Source organism: Coregonus clupeaformis, unplaced genomic scaffold (genome assembly GCF_020615455.1).
Source record: "Coregonus clupeaformis isolate EN_2021a unplaced genomic scaffold, ASM2061545v1 scaf0421, whole genome shotgun sequence".
Classification (NCBI taxonomy): domain Eukaryota; kingdom Metazoa; phylum Chordata; class Actinopteri; order Salmoniformes; family Salmonidae; genus Coregonus; species Coregonus clupeaformis.
Genome location: NW_025533876.1, coordinates 67,255 through 91,309, shown reverse-complemented (window position 1 = coordinate 91,309; position 24,055 = coordinate 67,255). Strand labels below are relative to the sequence as shown.

Sequence of the window (24,055 nt, the reverse complement as noted above, 5' to 3'; positions counted from 1 at the left end):
AGGAAAGCCTTTCCATCTCTACCAGAAGAAGGTTATCATTAGTATCATCTCTAATGGCTACACAAAGTGTAGACGTAGGCACACAGGGGCATTTCTGTTTCAGTAAGTTGCAGAAAAATACGAATCACTGATGCATTTTTTTCATGTCTTATGATTAACTTCGGCAAATGAAGGCATTTTCTAATAAGTTCAATACATTTTTAAAATATTGTTGAATAACGTTTTAATATTTGGATTCCGTCTGATTTTTATAGGGCTCTACATATCATGTTTAGTGTCTTTGGATAAGAGGGTAATTAACCACATACCCCTCATTAACCATTTGTTAACTTTTCATTTGAAACTGAATACCTGTTTTTAGAGACAGTAAACCTAGGCTAGAACAAGGACAGTTTAATATTTACCTTACGGAGGATGGAATAAAGTCATTATATTATGTTCTACTCTATTCTTGCTAACACACTGTTCTTTCTAAAGAAGTCTGGTCTTAGCTTGAAAGATAGTGCTCATGGAGAGATTTGATGTATAACGTAATAAGCGGTACCGTAATTCAACGGACAGCGCGCATTCCTTTTCCATTTAAGGACAGCCTTTGAGCTATGACGCCAACCAATAAGATCCCTTCTCTTTAGTGCGAAGTTAATAAGGCTTAGTGAACGGAATTGTAGTGGCCAAGAACAATTTCCGCGTTAACGTTTTTGTTATTTAGACGTTTATTGACACCCTGGAACTCAAAATATGAAAGGTTTAACTGCGCAGCAGCACATATATACCTCAGGTAGTCTTTGATTCGCGTTGGAGACAGGACTTGGTTGATAGATGTTATCTAGGTAGCTAGCTGCTAACGTTAGCTAACAACGATGGCTAACTGTATGGTTTTTCACACTCAAATAGCCTCCATCATGGAGATGCTAGCGAATGCAGCCGTGGCAGAGATCTGTAAACTCGTAGACGACGACTATGCAGTGTTTCGTTTGGAAATAACTCAAAGCCAGAAAGAAAACAGGGGATTGCGGAGGAAACTACAGCTACTGGAACTGAAGGTGGCACGGGAGCGCGCAGAAAGGACAATTAGAGAGCGCGTCCTTGCCAGTCGTCCCAGTAGCGTCAAGATCCTCGACCGATACAGAGGAATAGCAAGAGGTACATTTTGCATTAGGCCAAGGTTGCGGGGAGTGTCGCCCCGTTCCCCTCTGCGCATGTGTTAAGATGTGTTACCCATAATTGGGTATTGGTCAGTTTTTGGATAGTATTGTAATGAAACAGGCAGGGAGTGCAGCTTGAACCCTCAACCTTCAGGCCCGTTGCCCCGCTGAAATCGATTGTGCAAAAAAAAAGCTCAAGTGGCAGAGTAGATATCCGCTCTTATAAACCAGGGTATGCCACACAACTCCCTCACAGAATGCCTTTCTTGGAGTATGCAGCATTGCTAGTTATTGTTTATGGCCCTCGCATGATAAATAATTACTTTTGGGGATTATGTAGATTTTGGATTACTTTTAGTTACATTTAACTGGTTTTAATATAGACAGCACGAATTGACTGTCTGTACTCTGCCATGGTACACACTTTAATCTCCATGTATCTCTCTGTCACCCCCACTGCTCTGTGTGGTTTAATCCGCCCTGTCATGGAATGTATCCGTGAAGGGCATGGGGCTTGTCGCTGGTTATTATATGGGATGTCTTCCTTACTCTGAACTGTCAGTGTCATGTAGGCAAGAGGAGTAGTGGTGCGCGCGCTTGCCGGCCATGTACTGTTGTGGATGCGAGGTCCAACTCAGATCACTTCTGACACCAGTGTAATGAAACAGACAGGGAGTGCGGCGCGAAGCATCAACCTTCTGGCCCGTAGCCCCGCGGAAATCGACTGTGCCCTAAAAGCATGCTCAGGTGGCGATATCCACGCTTATAAACCAGGGAGCTACTGTATGCTACAATACTTCCCCTAATTACTTCGCTATATTGCACAATTTATTTTATCAGGCAGGTCAATTAAGAACAACTTCTTGCACAAAGAAACAATGTCATATTCTAGCCAAATTCTTGATTTACTGAATTTCCTGTTGTCACACTCAATTAAAATAATGTGATGCATTGAACAATAAATAGTATATCAAGAAGTTATGAGAAGTTTTACCTTACATCCTTGCCAATTGTAGACAGTGTCAATAGTGTACAATATAACTTAACCATCCCCTTTCCCTCAATCACTGTCTTAGGTGAAGGCCACAGGAGCTTTGCGAAGCCAGCGGGACACAACGCATGGAGAGATGACCAACCCATAGCTATAGATGAGGGGAGTGGAACCTCAACCCAGCATGTTATCGTGATAGAGGTTAGTGTCATAATGTAACAATGACAGTACATCAAATGTGGCCCGTTTTTTTCAGAAAGGCTCCCCTCAGCTATTAATTTGCTTACATGTACATCCTTATTTATCTGTCATAGGGGAGCTTATGAGACTTCCCTACCACATTGTTATCCAATTCAACTCATGTACCGATAATAACCTCCTCTCTTCTTGTGTTAGTCTGCAGATGCAGAGGCTGCAGGTCCTGGGGTCAAGCTGGAGAGGTCTGAAGGAGAGGAGGACCCACAGCACAGTAAAGACATCCAGTCTGGAGCAGTGGCTGGAGTGGCGCCCCCTGTAGACACGGAGGACCTCGCCACCGCTGCAGCGCCCCAGCCCAGGACCCGACGCAGCATCACGGAGGTCAGTGGAACGCTGAACGCCGTCCTCAAGTCAGAGACAGACACAGAGACTTTAACTATAACACACAGGCTCTTACACAAAGGATTTGACCAGAGGTCAGACCCAGAGAGACTGTGGCAGGAAAGGCTGGGCTGTCCTCCTGCTCCCGGCTCAGAGTATTTACTTTACGGTAACCCGAGTTTGTTAACGGTTCATTCCTATCGGGACTCAGATAACACGTTAGAGACTGGCAATGATCCATCTTCTTCTTACACTACAGAGATGGGTTTAGAGACACAGACTGATCTATCTAGAGGGGACTGGAACCGGTACAGTAGTAGTGTATACTCTGAAGGGTGCCTAGATAAGAAAGGGGAGGTTATAGATGAGGTGACTGTGAAAGTGGAGGGCGAAGCTCCTCTGACATGGAATGTAGACGAGACTCACTTAGGAGAAGGACACTCACAAGGCAGATATTTCTTAGGTTACAGGGAAAGCTTACAGACAAATCCAAATGCGCTCAGGAATCACAACCCAGTATCCACGTTGATGGGGCCTTCCGATTCACACAGCAGCGTCCTTTTCGATCAGGAATTGAAATCAAACAACAGGGCAAGGGCCCAGGTTCGGGGAGGGGGAGCAACATCCGGCAATAGTAAAGAGAAACGGTTCCTCTGCATGTTCTGTAACAAAGGCTTCAGCTGCCACCAGAAGTTGGAGATCCACAAGAGGGTCCACACGGGGGTGAAATCCTTCAGCTGTACCCAGTGTCATATGCGCTTCGCCCAGTCTGGCAACCTGAAGAGGCACCAGAGGGTCCATACAGGGGAGAAACCCTTCAGCTGTACCCAGTGTCAGATGCGCTTTGCCCAGGCTGGTCACCTGAAGAGGCACCAGAGGGTCCACACAGGGGAGAAACCCTACAGCTGCCCCCAGTGTGAGAAGAGGTTCTCCCACCAGCACCATCTGAAGATGCACCTAAAGGTCCACACGGGAGAGAGGCTGTTCAGAGATTAACTATTTTAGGATACACCAGCAGAAAAACCATTCCACTCTATAACATATAAATTAATCATTCCACTCTATAGTTTCTGATGTTTAGATCAAACCCTGCATTAAAGAGAAATATGAATTCTCATTGTTGTCAGCATAAAGAGATCCACAGATGCATTTGGAATAACGAGCGTAACAGATTTCAGTGTTGAATATTCCTGCGTAGAATATTGCACCCAGGCATTGTGTGATTTATAAGGCATATATAAGCCTAAAAGGTCTTATGTATTGTGTTTGTACTGTGTAGGCTATATGATGTTCACAAAGGCCTATTTCATTACTTCCATTTAACTACTACTTTTTTTCCCCCAAGACACTTAATGAGAAAATGAATGCAGTTTATCAACTTCATGCCGATTAGAGACGTATGTGTGGTTTTCATATGGTGTGTTTAAAACTTGTTTGTTTAAATAATAAACACAAAATGGGACTTTTCATTCTAAGAATTTCATTGAGACTCTCTTTAGTATATATTACATCTGATCTTACCCTATTCTGCATACACTTAGGGCCTACTAAATATACAGTGCATTTATAATAATAATAATAATAATATGCCATTTAGCAGACGCTTTTATCCAAAGCGACTTACAGTCGTGCGTGCATACATTTTTGTGTATGGGTGGTCCCGGGGATCGAACCCACTACCTTGGCGTTACAAGCGCCGTGCTCTACCAGCTGAGCTACAGAGGACGGGCCTTGGTCAGGGAGGTGACAAAGAACCTGATGGTCACTCTGACAGAGCTCCAGAGTTCCTCTGTGGAGATGGGAGAACCTTCCAGAAGGACAACCATCTCTGCAGCACTCCACCAATCAGGCCTTTATGGTAGAGTGGCCAGACGGAAGCCACTTCTCAGTAAAAGGCACATGACAGCACACTTAGAGTTTGCCGAAAGTACTCTCAGACCATGAGAAACAAGATTCTCTGGTCTGATGAAACCAAGATTGAACTATTTGGCCTGAATGCCAAGCATCACATCTGGAGGAAACCTGGCACCATCCCTACGGTGAAGCATGGTGGTGGCAGCAGCATGCTGTGGGGATGTTTTTCAGCGGCAGGGACTGGGAGACTAGTCAGGATCGAGGGAAAGATGAACGGAGCAAAGTACAGAGAGATCCTTAATGAAAACCTGCTCCAGAGCGCTCAGGACCTCAAACTGGGGCGAAGGTTTACCTTCCACAGGACAACGACCCTAAGCACACAGCCAAGATAACGCAGGAGTGGCTTCGGGACAAGTCTCTGAATGTCCTTGAGTGGCCCAGACTTGAACCCGATCAAACATCTCTGGAGACGCTCCCCATCCATCCTGACAGAACTTGAGAGGATCTGCAGGGAAGAATGGGAGAAACTCCCCAAATACAGGTGTGCCAAGCTTGTAGTGTCATACCCAAGAAGACTCAAGGCTGTAATCCCTGCCAAAGGTGCTTCAACAAAGTACTGAGTAAAGGGTCTGAATACTAACATAAATTTAATATTTCAGTTTTAATTTTTGTAATAAATTTGCACAAATTTCTAAAAACCTGTTTTTGCTTTGTCATTATGGGGTATTGTGTGTAGATTGATTGATGGGGGGGGACATTTAATCCGTTTTGGAATAAGGCTGTAACGTAACAAAATGTGGAAAATGTCAAGGGGTCTGAATACTTTGTGAATGCACTGTACATACACATACCCACACACTAACAAACACCTACTGTACACATCAAAATAGTTTAGTCAGGTTTGTCTGATGATGACTTTTGCCTTATCATAGCTGACGCATATATACACACAACATCATATTTATGTCCACCATGATGGGTTTAACAACAATTAAGTAAATCTCTATCTAAAATACGATGGGATCATTGCTGCCGGCTCACCTTACAGGTACTCGCCATCCTCTGCCTTCGTGAGCTGGATGGCACTGCAATCGCTACTCATTCTTCCTCCTTCAAGGCACTCCGAATCAGTATCATCTTTATTCGGCAAATACATTTGCATGTATAGGAATGTGACGGTACAGAAGCCCTTTAGCCCAAGAAAAAAAAACATTCTAAATTATACTCTTGGAATTATCTTGTTTGAACGACTTAGTATCGCGTTTAAATGACTTAATTAAAAAAGTAGTTTAAGTGAGATACTAAGTCGTTCGAACTAAAGAATTGTTATTTTGTCTAATTAGGCCCAATTTGTTATGCAGCTTGTCAGACCATGTATTGGTTGCTGCAACCTTTCATTCACTGATTTCATCCATTGATATGATTGACAGTTATTTGATAGCCTTAGAGACTCACTACAAACCCCACAAAACAGATTTTGGCTGTAATTGAACAGACTGTCACCAAGGGTATGCACAATGGTGATATCGCCAAAAGAGAACACAGATTATTGGTGCGTAAAAACAGCTCCACGCCGGTAATATGCAGTCCCTAAACTACTGTTTAATTATCTAAATCCCCAAAGGGACAGGACAAATCTTCTTTGCGAAATCAGCCCTGGTTTGGCAGAAGGCATGATGATCTCTGCTCAGCTTCAAATTCCCTGATTGATAAATATAATAATAATATAATATAATATGCCATTTAGCAGACTATTTTATCCAAAGCGACTTACAGTCATGTGTGCATACATTTTTACATATGGGTGGTCCCGGGGATCGAACCCACTACCCTGGCGTTACAAGCGCCATGCTCTACCAATTGAGCTACAGAGGACCACATAAATATGGCACTATGTATTGTGGCACAATTGGCCCAGCATCGTCCAGGGTATGGGAGGGAATGGCCGGCAGGGATGTAGCTCAGTTGGTACAGCATGGCGTTTGCAACGCCAGGGTTGTGGGTTCGATTCCCACGGGGGGCCAGTATGAAAAACAAAAAACTAATAAAAAATAATTTTTGCACTAACTGTAAGTCGCTCTGGATAAGAGCGTCTGCTAAATGACAAAAAACAAAACAAAAAAACAAAAACAAAAAAAATATATGGACAGAGCGGCATGGACTAAGATACAGTAGAATATTATAGAATAGAATGCAGTATATACATATGAGTAGTGCAAGATATGTAAACATTATTAAAGTGACTAGTGTTCCATTTCTTAAAGTGGCCAGTGATTTCAATAGACAGCAGCAGCCTCTAATGTGCTAGTGATGGCTATTTAACAGTCTGATGGCCTTGAGATAGAAGCTGTTTTTCATTCTCTCTGTCCCAGCTTTGATGCACCTGTACTGACCTCGCCTTCTGGATGATAGCGGGGTGAACAGGCAGTGGCTCGGGTGGTTGATGTCCTTGATTATCTTTTTGGCCTTCCTGTGACATAGGGTGCTGTATGTGTCTTGGAGGGCGGGTAGTTTGCCTCCGATAATGCGTTCGGCAGACCGCACCACCCTCTGGAGAGCCCTGCAGTTGCGGGCGGTGCAGTTGCCATACCAGGTGGTGATACAGCCCGACAGGATGCTCTCAATTGTGCGTCTGTAAAAGTTTGTGAGGGTTTTAGGTGCCAAGCCGAATTTCTTCAGCCTCCTGAGGTTGAAGAGGCTCTGTTGCGCCTTCTTCACCACACTGTCTACATGGGTGGACCATTTCAGTTTGTCGATGATGTGTACGCCAAGGAACTTGAAGCTTTCCACCTTCTCCACTGCGGTCCCGTCGATGTGGATAGTGGGGTGCACCCTCTGCTGTTTCCTGAAGTCCACAATCATCTCATTTGTTTTGTTGACATGGGGGCGGCTTCATCTCAATGTATTTTTAAATTTTAGGCTTTTCACTGAACCAAAGTATAAACGCAACATGTAAAGTGTTGGTCCCATATTTCATGAGCTGAAATAAAAGGGGCCAGAAATTTTCCATATGCACAAAAAGCTTATTTCTCTCACATTTTGTGCACAAATTTGTTTACATCCCTGTTAGTGGGCATTTCTCCTTTGCCAAGATAATCCGTCCACTTGACAGGTGTGGCATATCAGGAAGCTGCTTAAACAGCATGATCATTACACAGATGCACCTTGTGCTGAGGACAATAAAAGGCCACTCTAAAATGTGCAGTTTTGTCACACAACACAATGCCACAGATGTCTCAAGTTTTTAGGGAGTGTGCAATTGGCATGCTGACTGCAGGAATGTCCACCAGAGCTGTTGCCAGAGAATGTAATGTTAATTTCTTTAACCATAAGCCGCCTCCAACGTCGTTTTAGAGAATTTGGCAGTACGTCCAACCGGCCTCACAACCGCAGACCACGTGTAGCCACGCCAGCCCAGGACCTCCACATCCGGCTTCTACACCTGCGGGATTGTTTGAGACCAGCCACCCGGACAGCTGATGAAACTGAGGAGCATTTCTGTCTGTAATAAAGGCCTTTTGTGGGGGAAAACTCATTCTGATAGGCATGGGCCTGGCTGTGAAATCCATAGATAAGGGCCTAATTTATTTATTTCAATTGACTGATTTCCTTACAGTGCCTTGCAAAAGTATTCATCCCCCTTGGCGTTTTTCCTATTTTGTTGCATTACAACCTGTAATTTAAATGGATTTTTATTTGGATTTCATGTAATGGACATACACAAAATAGTCAAAATTGGTGAAGCAGGTCAGGGACAAAGTTGTGGAGAAATACAGATCAGGGTTGGGTTATAAAAAAATATCCGTAACTTTGAACATCCCACGGAGCACCATTAAATCCATTATTAAAAAATGGAAAGAATATGGCACCACAACAAACCTGCCAAGAGAGGGCCGCCCACCAAAGCTCATGGACCAGGCAAGGAGGGCATTAATCAGAGAGGCAACAAAGAGACCAAAGATAACCCTGAAGGAGCTGCAAAGCTCCACAGCGGAGATTGGAGTATCTGTCCATAGGACCACTTTAAGCCGTACACTCCACAGAGCTGGGCTTTACGGAAGAGTGGCCATAAAAAAGCCATTGCTTAAAGTAAAAAATAAGCAAACAAGTTTGGTGTTCGCCAAAAGGCATGTGGGAGACTCCCCAAACATATGGAAGAAGGTACTCTGGTCAGATGAGACTAAAATTGAGCTTTTTGGCCATCAAGGAAAACGCTATGTCTGGCGCAAACCCAACACCTCTCATCACCCCGAGAACACCATCCCCACAGTGAAGCATGGTGGTGGCGGCATCATGCTGTGGGGATGTTTTTCATCGGCAGGGACTGGGAAACTGGTCAGAATTGAAGGAATGATGGATGGCGCTAAATACAGGGAAATTGACATTTAAATGTCTTGGAATGGCCTAGTCAAAGCCCAGACCTCAATCCAATTGAGAATCTGTGGTATGACTTACCGTGGTCCTCTGTAGCTCAATTGGTAGAGCATGGCGCTTGTAACGCCAGGGTAGTGGGTTCGATCCCCGGGACCATCCATACGTAAAAATGTATGCTCACATGACTGTAAGTCGCTTTGGATAAAAGCGTCTGCTAAATGGCATATTACTTAAAGATTGCTGTACACCAGCGGAACCCATCCAACTTGAAGGAGCTGGAGCAGTTTTGCCTTGAAGAATGGGCAAAAATCCCAGTGGCTAGATGTGCCAAGCTTATAGAGACATACCCCAAGAGACTTGCAGCTGTAACTGCTGCAAAAGGTGGCTGTACAAAGTATTGACTTTGGGGGGATGAATAGTTATGCACGCTGAAGTTTTCTGTTTTCTTGTCTCTTTGTTTCACCCAACAAAAAAAATGTGCATCTTCAAAGTGGTAGGCATGTTGTGTAAATCAAATGATACAAACCCCCCAAAAATCCATTTTAATTCCAGGTTGTAAGGCAACAAAATAAGAAAAATGCCAAGGGGGGTGAATACTTTCGCAAGCCACTGTATATGAACTGTAACTCAGTAAAATTGTTTAAATTGTTGCATGTTGCGTTTTATATTTTTGTTCAGTATATATACCATTCTCCTTTCTCGTGTTTATATTATGGCTATATTCCCACTAATATTCCTTCATGTAATTCAGCTTTTACATGTGCATTTCTATGTCTTTATTATAATAATCATGTTTAATTTGTAGAGCGCATTTCCCACGCTCAATGCACATGTGATGGTTGTTGGGGCTTACTTCTGTTTGCAAGTCATTTCACGGCTGCAGTTTGAGCTTATTTATTCCCTTTTATTTATGAAAAGTAGCCGATACTGGCCTTTATTATTTATGATTTATTTATGATATTTTAGCTTAATTAAATGTATTTATATTATGGTGTTTCTATTCCAATAAAAATTAAAATACATTTCAAACACAATATTAAGTCGTTCAAACAAGATAATTCCAATAGTACTTTTTTTTTTGCCTTGGGCTTCAGGGCTTCCATATGGCAGGAAATGGTAATGCCACAATAAACAGAATATACAGACAGACAATAAACAAACTGAATATATGGAAAGGATAGACAGTGCCTTCAGAAAGTATTCATACCCCTTGACATATTCCACACTTTGTTGTGCTATTGGCAGAATTCAAATTATTTATTTTTTAACCATCTACACCCAATACCCCATAATGCCAAAGTGAAAACATGTTTGTAGAAATTTTAGCAAATGTATTGAAAAATAAATACAGAAATCTCTCATTTACATAAGTATTCACTGCCCTGAGTCAATAAATGTTAGCAGCACTTTTGGCAGTCTCTACGAGCTTTCCACACCTGTAGTGTGCAACATTTGCCAATTATTCTTTTCAAAATTCTTCAAGCTGTCAAATTGGTTGTTCATCATTTTCAGGTCAGAGTGGTACTCAGTAATGTGTTGTATTGGATTTGTCCCAAACATAACACTTTCTATTTTGGACAAAAGTAAATTGCTTTGCCACTTTTTTTTTTGCAGTATTACTTGTTTCAAACAGGATGCATGTTTTGGAATATTTTTATTCGGTACAGGCTTCCTTCTTTTCACCCTGTCAATTAGGTTAGTATTGTGGAGTACCTACAATGTTGTGGATCCATCCTCAGTTTTCTCCTATCACAGCAATTAAACTCTGTAACTGTTTTAAAGTCACCATTGGTCTCATGTTGAAATCTCTGACCGGTTTCCTTCCTCTCCGGCAACTAAGTTAGGAAGGACCCCTGTATCTTTGTAGTGACTGGGTGTATTGATACACCATCCAAAGTGTAATTAATAACTTCAACATGCTCAAAGGGATAGTCAATGTCTGCTTTTTTATTTTTTACCCATCTACCAATAGGTGCCCTTCTTTGCGAGGCATTTGAAATCCTCCCTGGTCTTTGTGGTTGAATCTGTGTTTGAAATTCACTGCTCGACTGCGGGACCTTACAGATAATTGTATGTGTGGGGTACAGAGGTGAGGTTGTCATAAAAAAATAATGTTAAACACTTATGTGACTTGTTAAGCAAATCTTGAATTTATTTAGGCTTGCCATAACAAAGGGGTTGAATAATTATTGACTCAAGACATTTCAGCTTTTCATTTGTAATTAATTTGTCAAAATTTTGAAAAACATAATTCCACTTTGACATTATGGGGTATTGTGTGTAGGCCAGTGTAATAAAATCTACATTTAATCAATTTTAAATTCAGGCTGTAACGCAACAAAATATGAAAAAGGTCAAGGAGTGTGAATACTTTCTAAAGACACAGAATTTACACAATCCACATACATACCAGGCAAAAAAAAACTAGAGACTACACTATAAACATCGGTCTAAACTACAGACTACACTATATGCCACGACACCTCAGTGGGGCTCGACGGCAGAACCAGCATCCTGGAACTATCCCCTCGATCCACCACTCAACTCAGCCCTGCCTCCCTACTGCCTATTTGGCTCTGACACCTCTCATTCCTCTTCAGGCAGACCCAATGGGATGGCCACTTCTGCCTGCTTGCTGACTTCAGTCACTAGCTTCTTCCTTGCCACTCCTTCAATGCCAAGTAGCCCCAGGGCTCTCCAGAGTGATTGGCTTGCGAAGCCTCTGCAGTCCGACCTCAACTGGTAGATTCCTGGTTCTCCATCCATTCTGCTGACTCTCAAGGATGATGGACTGGTATTTGAGCTTCCACTCATGTGCCAACTCCATCTTCTCCTCCCAGGGCACTGTGAGCTCGATGAGGACCACCTGCTTGGTGCCTCTAGACCAGAGAATGATATTCATCGGTCAGACCTGCTTGGCAGGAGGAGAGCACATGCTCCAGATTGGCTGGTGGTTCACATAATGTACAGCTGGGTTCTTTGCCAACCCACAGAGTAAGGCAGAAACTTAATCTACTGCCCTTCCATGTTTCAGATGTGTTGCCAGGTGAGTGCCCTGTCTCGCACGCTCTCTCGGCGTGTCCAGCTGCCTGTTATCTTCATCAGCCTTTCAGACCTCCCTCTGCACCATGCCACAGCACTCTTCTTTCTTCCAGCTTGACCTGGTTCTGCATCCCAGACCCAGCCTGCCTTGATTTACCGACCCAACAATTTCAGCTTGTTGCAGCCGTTCCACCGCCTCAATGAGCGCTCTGCTGGCTGACCACTTGTGACCCGTTCTGACCTCGATCTGTCACCTCTGTTCTGACCTCTCAAATCAAATCAAATGTTATTTTTTACATGCTTCGTAAACAACAGGTGTGGACTAACAGTGAAATGTTTACATACGGGCCCTTCCAAACAATGCAGAGAGAAAGAAAATCGAGAAATAATAGAAAAATAAAACACGTAATAATAGATACACAATGAGTAACGATAACTTGGTTATATACAAGGGGTACCAGTACCGAGCCAATGTGCAGGGGCACAAGGTAATTGAGGTATAACTAGGAACTAAAGTGACAGATAGTAAGGAGTAGCAGCAGCGAATGTAATGAGTAAAAAAAGTTTGTGCAAAAAGGGTCAATGCAGATAGTACGGGTAGCTATTTGGTTAACTATTTAACTAACTATTTAGTAGTCTTATTGCTGGTCAGGGTCCTGTTGGTTCTAGACGGTGCATTGGTACTGTTTGCCATGCGGTAGCAGAGAGAACAGTCTATGACTTGGGTGGCTTGAATCCTTTAAAATGTTTAGAGCCTTCCTCTGACAGCCTGGTATAGAGGTCCTGGATGGCAGGGAGCTCGGCCCCAGTGATTTACTGGGCCGTACTCACTACCCTCTGTAGTGCCTTGCAATCAGTGGCCAAGCAGTTGCCATAACAAGCGGTGATGCAGCCAGCCAAGATGCTCTCAATGGTGCAGCTGTATACATTTCTGAGGATCTGAGGACAATTGCCAAATCTTTTCAGCCACTGTGTTGGTGTGTTTGGACCATGATAGATCCTTAGTGATGTGGACACAGAGGAACTTGCAGCTTTTTGACCCGCTCCACTACAGCCCTGTCGATGTGAATGGGGGCGTGCTCGGCCCTCCGTTGTCAGCTCCTTTGTCTTGCTGATGTTGAGGGAGAGGTTGTTGTCCTGGCACCACAATGCCAGGTCTCTGAACCCCCTAAGGGCTGTCTCATCGTTGTCGGTGATCAGGCCTACCACGTCTTGTCATCTGTAAACTTGATGGTGTTGGAGTCGTGCGCGGCCACGAAGTCGTAGGTGAACGGCGCACAGGAGGGGACTAAGCACGCACCCCTGAGGGGCCCCTGTGTTGAGGGTCAGCGTGGCGGATGTGTTGTATCCTCACCAGCTAGATGTATATTATCCATGTCCTTGTTCAGCCACGTTTCCGAGAGACATAGGATATTGCAGTTCTTCAGGTCCCGTTGATAGTGATTGTACATTCACCAATAGAACAGGGGGTAGAGGCAGTTTATTTACTGTCCTCTGTAGATTCATCAGGGTGCCTGCGTCGGCCTCTACAGTATATTGGCGTCTCTTTCTCTTGGCGGAAAACATTAAGATCAGTGCAAAAAACACGTCCGCTATACATTCCAGCGCCATTCCTCTTTTTCTCTCATCCTAGCTGTCCCACAGCATTATAGCCTGACGTGCTTTTTTTCCTAGTACTCCTCTACCACAGGTGTAATTGGCAGCTGCAGCTTGCTGCCTGGGCTGTACAGGCCGATGGAGCAGAAGATTCTTGGGACAACCAGCCATCTTCTGAGGAAGTGGTTAATTTTCCTCTCTAGTGCCTCCACTGTTGAAATAGGTACTTCATAGACAAGCAGTGGCCAGAGGAGTCTGGGAAGTACCCCGTGTTGGTAGCCCTATGCCTTAAACTTGCCTGTTAGGCCACTCTTCTCCAGAGATGTCATCCAAGTGTCAGCTTGAAAGAGCGTCTCTTTCACACAATCTTTGTCATTGAGATTGGCCCTGTACCACTTGCCCAGGCTTTTCACAGGCTTCTCTCTGATGGTGGGGATGTTCTCCTCTCCAATCTTGAATTGGTACCGTTCCTGGACATGTCCCTTTTTCAGGACTAGGTTTCTTGACTTTGCAGGCTTTAACATTCTGGCCCATTTGGTGAGCTCTTCCAGATCCTCTAAACTCCACAGCCTTCTGGAACTGACTTGATTTTCAGATTGTCCATGAATGCTCTGATTGGAGCCTGCTGGACGCCGCTTGCCAGTGCTGCACCATGTCTAAGCTTCTCTGCTGATTTCACGAGGAGGTTCATCGGCCAAAATACCTACCTCCAGCCTTTCCACTTGTGAATCTTGAAGTTGTCGAAGTAGCACTGCAGGAGCTTCTGGAATCTTGCAGGTACATGGTAGGTCTTGAGTGTGGTTTCCACCAGCTTGTGAGGTATGGTTCTGTAAGCATTGGTTAGGCCTAGCTACAGGACTGCCAGGTCTCCTTGATTCCGCTTTGCATCCTCGATTATCTTTTAGATGAAGCTTGTGTGTTCAAGGCAGCCGGACAGCTGGAAATCTGCCCTTTTGTATGGATGTGTCGATGTAGTTGTCCAACATGAATGTTGTCAGCCTCTTCGCCAGGATTCCAAAGAAGATTTTATCTTCCACATTGAGGAGTGAGATGGTTCGGAATTGCTTGATGTTTATGGAGTTTTCTTCTTTTGGAATGAAACAGCCCTCAGCAACTAGCCTGCTTTCTGCAAGATGCCACTTTCAGCAGCCTCCTGGGCCTCTCGCAGTATTTGTACACTTTGTACGAAATACCATTAGGCTCTGGTGCTGATCTTCCCCTGGCCTTTTTGAGAAAGTAATTCATCTCCCACCAGCTGGGTTCCGACACCTCGAAGGGGATGGTGGCTTCATCTGGTTTGATGAGTTTTGCCATCTCCTCCAGCTCCTCTTCATGCCTGGGGTCGCTGTGGACTCCACGAAGGTGCTCCTCCACCTCTTCCTTCGTTGCTTTGAGCTCTCCTGATCTTTTGACCCCCAGGGATTTTGATAGATACTGGAAGGGTAAAGTCCGTCCTCTCCTTCATCCACCTCCTTCTGTCCCTGCGATGGTATTCAGCTCGGCACAAGGTCTTAATACACTCTCTCTGATTGTCTCAGATGTCCTTCAATGCTGGTTTCTCTCCCTCCCTTGCTTGGTGAAAAGCCTTCTTCAGCCTCCGTAGGTCGCGTCTTAGGGTTGTTATGTACTTCAGACATCGGTTTTCTCTTGGCTTGATGTTTGTCTTGGAATTCCTCTCTTTCTTTCCAAAGCGGTCAACCCCTATGCTCCAGATGATAGTTGACATGGCTCGGATTTTCTTCCCTACATCTCCTGTGAGTGTTACCTCCAGCACTTGATCCACGTCTCGGTTGAACATATCCCATTCCTTCTTTGCTGACGCAGCAGGCCATCTTAAGAACGATCGGGCCTTAACGATCATGTACTCTTATAATCTCCACCCGGCAGAGCCAGAAGAGGACTGGCCACACCTCAGAGCCTAGTTCCTCTCTAGGTTTCTTCCTAGGTTCCAGCCTTCCTAGGGAGTTTTTCCTAGCCAATGTGCTTCTACATCTGTATTGCTCTTTCAGGTTTTATCTGTGTAGCACTTTGTGACAACTGCTGCTGTAAAAAGGGCTTTATAAAATAAATGTTATTGATTGATTGATTTCACAGGCTCCTTCCTGGTCTCTCCTGTGTTGTTCTGTACAGATTGTCTTGTATGTTGTGTGCCTTCCCTCTCCTGTTGGTCCTCTGTCTCCCCTGGTGCATCAGGGATGTTACGATCGCCACCCCTTTTGTCATGCGCATTGCGATTCTGGGGACTTTAGTTCGGCTCCTGCCCCGGCCTCTCCTCCGTCTCACTAGGTTGCCCTATGCTTTGGACATTCCAATTGGGTAGTGTACACTATATCTCTGCCTGATGTATCTTCAGACCTCTCTTGTTTTTGCAAATCTTCACACATCTGTAGACCCTAGATAAATTGTTTAGCTGTTCTGTTGTCGGTTGTCCGTCATGAGTGGTCATAACCGTGGTCTGTCCTGAACACTGTCCTGAACGCCGATCATCCTCCCCCGCTCTCGCCCGAGAGTGGTATCTTATTAGGTATCTTTCCATAGTGATTGATAGTGGTACCTCCCTGGGAAGGTTGTGCTTAAGCCTGCCAAGAAAGATCTTTAATGTTATGGGGCTATTTTGCTTCCACTGGTCCTGAGGCTCTTAAGGTCAACGGCATCATGAACTTTACCAAGTACCAGGACATTTTAGCCAAAAACCTGGTTGCCTCTGCCAGGAGACTGAAACTTGGCCGCAAGTGGATCTTTCAGCAAGACAATAACCCCAAGCACATATCAAAATCCACAAAGAAATGGTTAATTGATCACAAAATCTACATTTTGCAATGGCCATCTCAGTCTCCGGACTTGAACCTCATTGAAAACCTGTCCTTTGAATTGAAGAGTGCAGTCCATAAGCACAGACAAAGGATATCAAGGACCTGGAAATATTATGCATGGAGGAATGATCTAAGATCCCTCCCAATGTGTTCTCTAATCTCATAAAATATTTTAGAAAAAGGCTCTGTGTCATCATCCTCGCAAGGGGAGGGTGCTGGAGTATTTAAATAATTTTGAAACATACAGTTGAAGTCAGAAGTTTACATACACTTAGGTTGGAGTCATTAAAACTTGTTTTTCAACCACTCCACAAATTTCTTGTTAACAAACTGTAGTTTTGGCAAGTCGGATAGGACATCAACTTTGTGCATGACACAAGTAATTTTTCCAACAATTGTTTACAGACAGATTATTGCACTTATAATTCACTGTATCACAATTCCAGTGGGTCAGAAGTTTACATACACTAAGTTGACTGTGCCTTTAAACAGCTTGGAAAATTCCAGTACATGATGTCATGGCTTTAAAAGCTTCTGATAGGCTAATTGACATCATTTGAGTCAATTGGAGGTGTACCTGTGGATGTATTTCAAGGCCTACCTTCAAACTCAGTGCCTCTTTGCTTGACATCATGGGATAATCAAAAGAAATCAGCCAAGACCTCAGAAAAAAATTGTAGACCTCCACAAGTCTGGTTCATCCTTGGGAGCAATTTCCAAACGCCTGAAGGTACCACGTTCATCTGTACATCAATAGTACGCAAGTATAAACACCATGGGACCACGCAGCCGTCATACCACTCAGGAAGGAGACACGCTCTGTCTCCTAGAGATGTTGCAAATCAATCCCAGAACAACAGCAAAGGACCTTGTGAAGATGCTGGAGGAAACAGGTACAAAAGTATCCATATATCCTATATCGACATAACCTGAAAGGCTGCTCAGCAAGGAAGAAGCCACTGCTCCAAAACCGCCATAAAAAAGCCAGACTACAGTTTGCCACTGCACATGGGGACAAAAACCGTACTTTTTGGAGAAATGTCCTCTGGTCTGATGAATGAAAAATAGAACTGTTTGGCCATAACGACCATTGTTATGTTTGGAGGAAAAATGGGGCGGCTTGCAAGCCGTAGAACACCATCCCAACCGTGAAGCACGGGGGTGGGAGCATCATGCTGTGGGGTGCTTTGCTGCAGGAGGGATTGGTGCACTTCACAAAATAGATGGCATCATGAGGAAGGAAAATTATGTGGATATATTGAAGCAACATCTCAAGACATCAGTCAGGAAGTTAAAGCTTGGTCGCAAATGGGTCTTCCAAATGGACTAGCATACTTCCAATGTTGTGGCAAAATGGCTTAAGGACAACAAAGTCAAGGTATTGGAGTGGCCATCACAAAGCCCTGAACTCAATCCTATAGAACATTTGTGGGCAGAACTGAAAAAGCGTGTGCGAGCAAGGAGGCCTACAAACCTGACTCAGTTACACCAGCTCTGTCAGGAGGAATGGGCCAAAAATCACCCAATTTCTTGTGGGAAGCTTGTGGAAGGCTACCCGAAACGTTTGACCCAAGTTAAACAATTTAAAGGCAATGCTACCAAATACTAATTGAGTGTATTATTTTGACATTTCACATTCTTAAAATAAAGTGTTGATCCTAACTGACCTAAGACAGGGAATGTTTTACATGTATTTGGCTAACATTACATTACATTTTAGTCATTTAGCAGATGCTCTTATCCAGAGCGACTTACATGAAGGTGTAAGTAAACTTCCGACTTCAACTGTATCTAAAAAAATAATAAAAAAATCATTGTTAAATATCTCTTTGAGCAATTCTGTTAGTATAAAATAATATAATTTTCCCAATTTTGGGAGCATATAATATAGCTCAGGATTTTAATTATTTATTTTATACAGTATTTTTGCTCATATTTATTAAGGGTGCCAATAATTTGAGGTGACTGTACATTTGCATGTACAGGAATTTGACTTGGTGAAATGGTATAGGACTCAAACGTATTGGGGATGGGTAAACATTCCATGTTGAAAGTGCGTTTATTATAGTGATGGGGGAAAAAATCAATACAGTTAACTATCGCAATATTATTTTTGCGCTGTTTGGTTGTACCTGCACCAAAACTCCAGTATTTTTCTTCATAGCTTGTTCTCCATTCTTCTTTTTTAAATAGGGAGCCAATTTGTTTTTTCTCATGGCTATCTCTTTTGGTGAGTAATGTGTTTGGAACTTTGCAATAAAATCACAGTATCGAATCGCAATACATATAGAATCGTGAGAATCGCAATACAAATATCAGCACCTAAGTATTGTGATAATATCGTATTGTGACATCCCTGGCAATTCCCAGCCCAAGTCTATTATCTGTGTGTGTACATACCTGAGGGAGTGTATGTCTGTGTAATCTGTATCACCGGTCTCTTCCAGGAGGAGGAGGGTCCAGAGGTGCTGCTGGTGAAGGAGGAGGGGTGTGAGGAGGGTCTGGGGAACCCTGAGGGGACCATGGTCATGGAGGACAACCAGACTACACCTCCTCCTGAACCCACAGAGGAACCAGCTGAGCAGCACAGGACCACACACAGTCTCACTGAGGTGAGCCCACTGTGAACTACTGTCTGTATGGTATTAGGTCAGGGCCCTGTATCCACAAAGCCTCTCAGAGTAGGAGTGCTGATCTAGGATCAGTTTTGCCTTTTAGATCATAATGGATAAGATTATATGGAAAGATCCTAGATCAGCACTCCTACTCTGAGAATCTATGTAGATACGGGCTCAGGTCTTGATAAATATTGTCTTGTGTGGGACCATGCATTTGAATTATCAAACCATTAAAAAGTGTCAACTAATCAAATCAACTAACATATTTGCATAGTATCAAGTCAACTAACATGTTTGCATAGTACACATAGCAATCCCTCATTGCCCAATCAGAAGATGCCCTATAGCAGGGTGCTCATATCAGATTTCTTGATCCAACATCCTCTCACTCTGTATATCTTACAGTCAGTAGACATGGAGGATGGGAAGCCTGATCTGCTGCTAGTCAAAGAGGAGACAATAGAAGACGGACCAGAGAGCATTGATCTGCTGAGTGGACTAAAGATGGGGGAGCAGGGTAAGGGAGAAATACATATAGCCTACCTACAGTACCTTCAGAAAGTATTCATACCCCTTGACTTATTCCACATTTTGTTGTGTTACAGCCTGAATTCAAAATGGATTAAATTGATATTTTGTGTAACTGGTCTACACACTACCCCATAATGTCAAAGTGGAATTATGTTTTTAGAAATGTTTACAAATTAATAAAAAATGAAAAGATGAGTCAATAAGTATTCAACCCCTTTGTTGTGGCAAGCCTAAATACGTTCAAGAGTAAAAATGTGCTTAACAAGTCGCATAATCAGTTGCATGGACTCTGTGTGCAATAATTGGGTTTAACATGATTTTTGAATGACTACCTCATCTCTGTACCCCACACATACAATTATCTGTAAGGTCCCTCAGTCGAGCAGTGAATTTCAAACGCAGATTCAAACACAAAGACCAGGGAGGTTTTTCAATGCCTCGCAAAGAAGGGCACCTATTGGTAGATGGGTACAAATTAAATTGAATATCCCTTTGAGCATGGTGAAGTTATTAATTACACTTTGGATGGTGATTACACCAGGCCATGATTTGGTTGCACCAAAAAGAAATTGCGGCATCACGCAATCCACAAAATGTTGTAGGTCTATCATCTTAGAAAGTCCTTCACAGTGCTTTATTAAAAAGTGTAATAGACTACTGAGATGGTATTGAAGAAATAACTTGTTTCATCATCTTGTGATGTTGTGATTCAAAATATTTTTATGTACAATCTAATCCAGTGATTGTCATGCATTTTGGGTAGCCACTTCTGCTATTGTTGTTATATTTTCCAGTTAAAATAGGGCTCCAGAATGTTCCGATTTTTTTTTCAATAGAGGTGAATTTGCCTGCTTCTTTATGTGCTCTAATATCAGGCAAATTTATTTGGGGCTAATTCACCACCTGAGTAAGTGGAAACTCAACACATTCGCTAGATCACTAACTCTAAACATAATGCCCACTTGGCTTAGTGGACTGAAAAATTGCAGTAGCCATGTATTAATCTAACAGTACATTTAATGTCCCAAAAAACATTGCAGTTGTAGCCTACCGTCCAACGAGGCTTATGCACTCCCAACGGCCAATGCCCATTTCGCTCGCTCTGTATCCCAAAGCAATATAAAATATATTTGTAAAATAGTTGCAATTGAGCTCTTAATTGAGAGTTGAGAAATAACAAAGTATACCTACAGAATGATGAGAACATCCTCTCACCATCTGTGACAACAGGATAGCTGTGTTTTCCCAGCAATTGGATTTTAAAATGTTATACAATCAGAACACTTTTCTTACTCCAGGAGCATTTTTTCCTCTGGGAAAGGAGCGAGAGAGTGCCTCTCTCAACACAGCAGCAGGCCCCAGAGAAACAGGGACAGGCAGGCAGACAGACACTTTCATTACAGGAATCATGAGGATAATGTACTTTACTGTTGTACCAAATCATGGTTTTAGCCTCCTAAAAAATAGTCCAGCCTTCTATCCTTCTGGGTAAAGACATCAGTGACTGAACTGTAAAAACCCTCCCTGTTGGCCCTCAGTCTGTGTCAGGTCATGCTGGAACAAAAATCTGAGGAGCTGTCCAGGGGATTTGTCTCGTACCATTTTTGAACTGTACAATCCGACAAGATCAGCCTTAAGTCTAACGAAATCCAAGTACTTGGCATATTTTGACAGGCTCTCGTATGCTGGTGTCGAACTTTTGTGACATTGTTAAAAAACAACAATCTGTCCACTAAGCCAAGGAAATTAAGTTCACCAAAGTGGTCAAACCTGGCTCTCATCTGAACATTGATATTGTCCAGTATATTCTAGTAGATTTGCCCCCTCTCTATTCTGATAGTCTGTTTACTACGAGTTTCGCTTTCTGCCAGGTCCAGTTCATTGCATTTCTGCTCGAATTGCTCATAGAAACGATCAAAGTCTTGTAGCTGCCGTTCCAGTGCTATCAGAAGTGGAACATTTATTGTTATCAATCAATAATGACAAACCTCCTGGCATTGACAACGTAGATGGAAAGCTACTGAGGATGGTAGCTGACTCTATAGCCACTCCTATCTGTCCATATCTTTAATCTGAGCCTAGAGGAAAGTCTTTGACCTCAGGCCTGGAGGGAAGCCAAAGTCATTCCGCTACCCAAGTCTGGTAAAGCGGCCTTTACTGGTTCTAATAGCGGACCTATCAGCTTGCTGCCAGCTCTTAGCAAACTGTTGAAAAAATGTGTGTTTGACCAAATAATAATACCAATAATCAAGATAAGATAAAACTTGAGCCTGCAGAACTTGCTTTGTGGAGTGTGGTGTCAAAAAAGCTGAAATTCTCTATCACGGACAGACCTCTCCACATCTTTACAACCATTGAATCAATATGCTTTGACCATAACAGTTTACAATCTAAGGAAAAAAATAAAGTAATTTAATCTTCTCAACATTCTCAACAGCCACACAATTCATTACCAGATTCAGCTGAGGTCTAGAACTTAGGGAATGATTTGTACCCAATACAATGCTCTTAGATTTAGAGATTGACACATGAAAGGCAGCGAAGCTCTCTGCCTGCCTTTTGGCGTCCGTTAGCTGACAGTATAAGGTAGAAACACCCATGTGCAAGTCATGTCAATGCGTTGCATTGAATTTGGAGTTTGAAGGGAGGGAAAAAGGGACACAGCCTTTCCCCTGGCCTCCATTTTGTACCAGATCACTACACATTTGGCATCTTCCCAAATGAAGATGACAAGGCACTGCCTACCCTGAACGTCACTGCTACATACAGTAATAGATCTTCAATGGGAATAGTGATGTTCCTGGCTATATTTTTTATCCTATTTTTCTTCATTCATAAAATTTAATCAATGCAACTTATGTTTACATACAAAAAACACACGTTATAATTTATGAACTTGACCAGATAATTGACAAAAAATATATATAGTTTTCTCTGACATATTTGTAAAGTCTATTTTCAAACCTCTTCCTGCAGGTGGTTGGCTGGAGGCTAACAGAGGAGACTGGGTGGCCATCTTGGATTCCCAGACCCAGACGGGTGCAGCCAAGGGCCCAGGGGACAACATCACTGAGCAGGCCAGGACCAGAGGCGACATAGTGGAGGTCAGTGGATGGGACATCGTCCTCAACTCTGGGCTGGTGAACAACACTGTTAACCACAACCAGAAACAGACAGTTGAACACAAAACAACATCCGAACTTAGTCTCCATGACAACAGACTGTCTGAGACCAGGGCGAGGCGTAGAGTTGGTCTGCATGGATGGGGAGGTGTCCATATGCGGCGGGAGAGAACAGACACAGACTTGGCTAGCGATGCTCCGTCCTGCTCCTATAGTTGTGATTCAGAGAGACTGATGGTGCCTCAGGTTAACCCCCTAACAGGTGTTGCCTTCAGCCTGCCTTCTATAGGATCTATCAACTGGAACATGGACCCTGCGACAACACAGACACTCCCTGGCCTTCATCCTCCTCACACTCTCCTAATGTTAAACCAGACCTCAGACAATGCCAGTGCCTCAACACTGAGTGGCTACACAAGCCCATTAACAAATGACAGTAGTAGAGATGGAATCAGTAAAGGTGGCGGCGCCAAAGAGAAGCGCTTCCCGTGTTCGTTCTGTGGGAAAGCCTTCAGTTTCCCCAATCAGGTGAAGATCCACCAGAGGATGCACACGGGGGAGAAACCGTTCGGCTGCCACTTGTGCCGGGACAGCTTCTCCCATTTGTCCAGCCTGAAGCGGCACCAGAGAGTCCACACAGGGGAGAAACCATACAGCTGCCCCCAGTGTGAGAAGAGGTTCTCCCACCAGCACCGCTTGAAGATACACCTGAAGATCCACAAGGGAGATGGGCCGTTCACCTGTACACACTGCAGGAAGAGGTTCTCAGAGAGGAGCTTCCTCAGGATACACCAGCAGAAAATGCACACGGCCCATGTATAGAGTATAGTGACATGTAATATAGTACTAGTTAGTTTGTTTGTAGTTAATTCTGTTGGTTTTGAATGTAGTAGGGAACTGGATGAGGTAAACAGAGGAAAGAATGAGTATGATGAGGCAGAGTAGATGATATGGTGGTGGTTGGTGGCATGGTGTCTGTAAAAAAATTTCACTGATGGAAAGTGACAACTATGTCCCTTTAGGTTGATACAGGTGTTTTATAGTGAGATAAGGATGGTGCCTTAATTGATGTTTACTTGACATGATGTAGTGAAGATTTCTGTAATGTGATGTTGAACCTTTTCCAAAGTCTTATAAAATTAACTTGATCAAAGTGAAGGTACCAGATTGACAGAAAAGGTAAAGTGTTACCATAGTGAAAAAAGATATTCTACTTGCCACGTATCGATTTGTGCAATAAAAGTACTGTACTTCACGTTATGTGAGTGTTTCACCGTTTTGTTGAAATGAAATACAAAATTGACTCTGTGCTGACTGACTTGGTTATTTTTGTATCATTGCGGGGACTGCGTTTCCCTTATCTCAGCCGAACCAAAACATTATACTTAAT

The 24,055-nt window shown here is 43.3% G+C and overlaps 1 protein-coding gene across 1 annotated transcript; it reads left to right on the top strand.

Annotated features, from left to right (window-relative positions):
- Positions 1–8: 8 nt before the first annotated feature.
- Positions 9–23,920, top strand: LOC121556686 (zinc finger and BTB domain-containing protein 18-like). The gene is made up of 6 exons (XM_045215312.1): positions 9–1,143; positions 2,222–2,337; positions 2,533–2,715; positions 18,842–19,006; positions 19,418–19,529; positions 22,520–23,920. Exons 1-6 carry the CDS (start codon positions 861–863, stop codon positions 23,485–23,487), a joined length of 1,827 nt encoding a protein of 608 aa, XP_045071247.1. The 5' UTR covers positions 9–860; the 3' UTR covers positions 23,488–23,920.
- Positions 23,921–24,055: the final 135 nt, after the last annotated feature.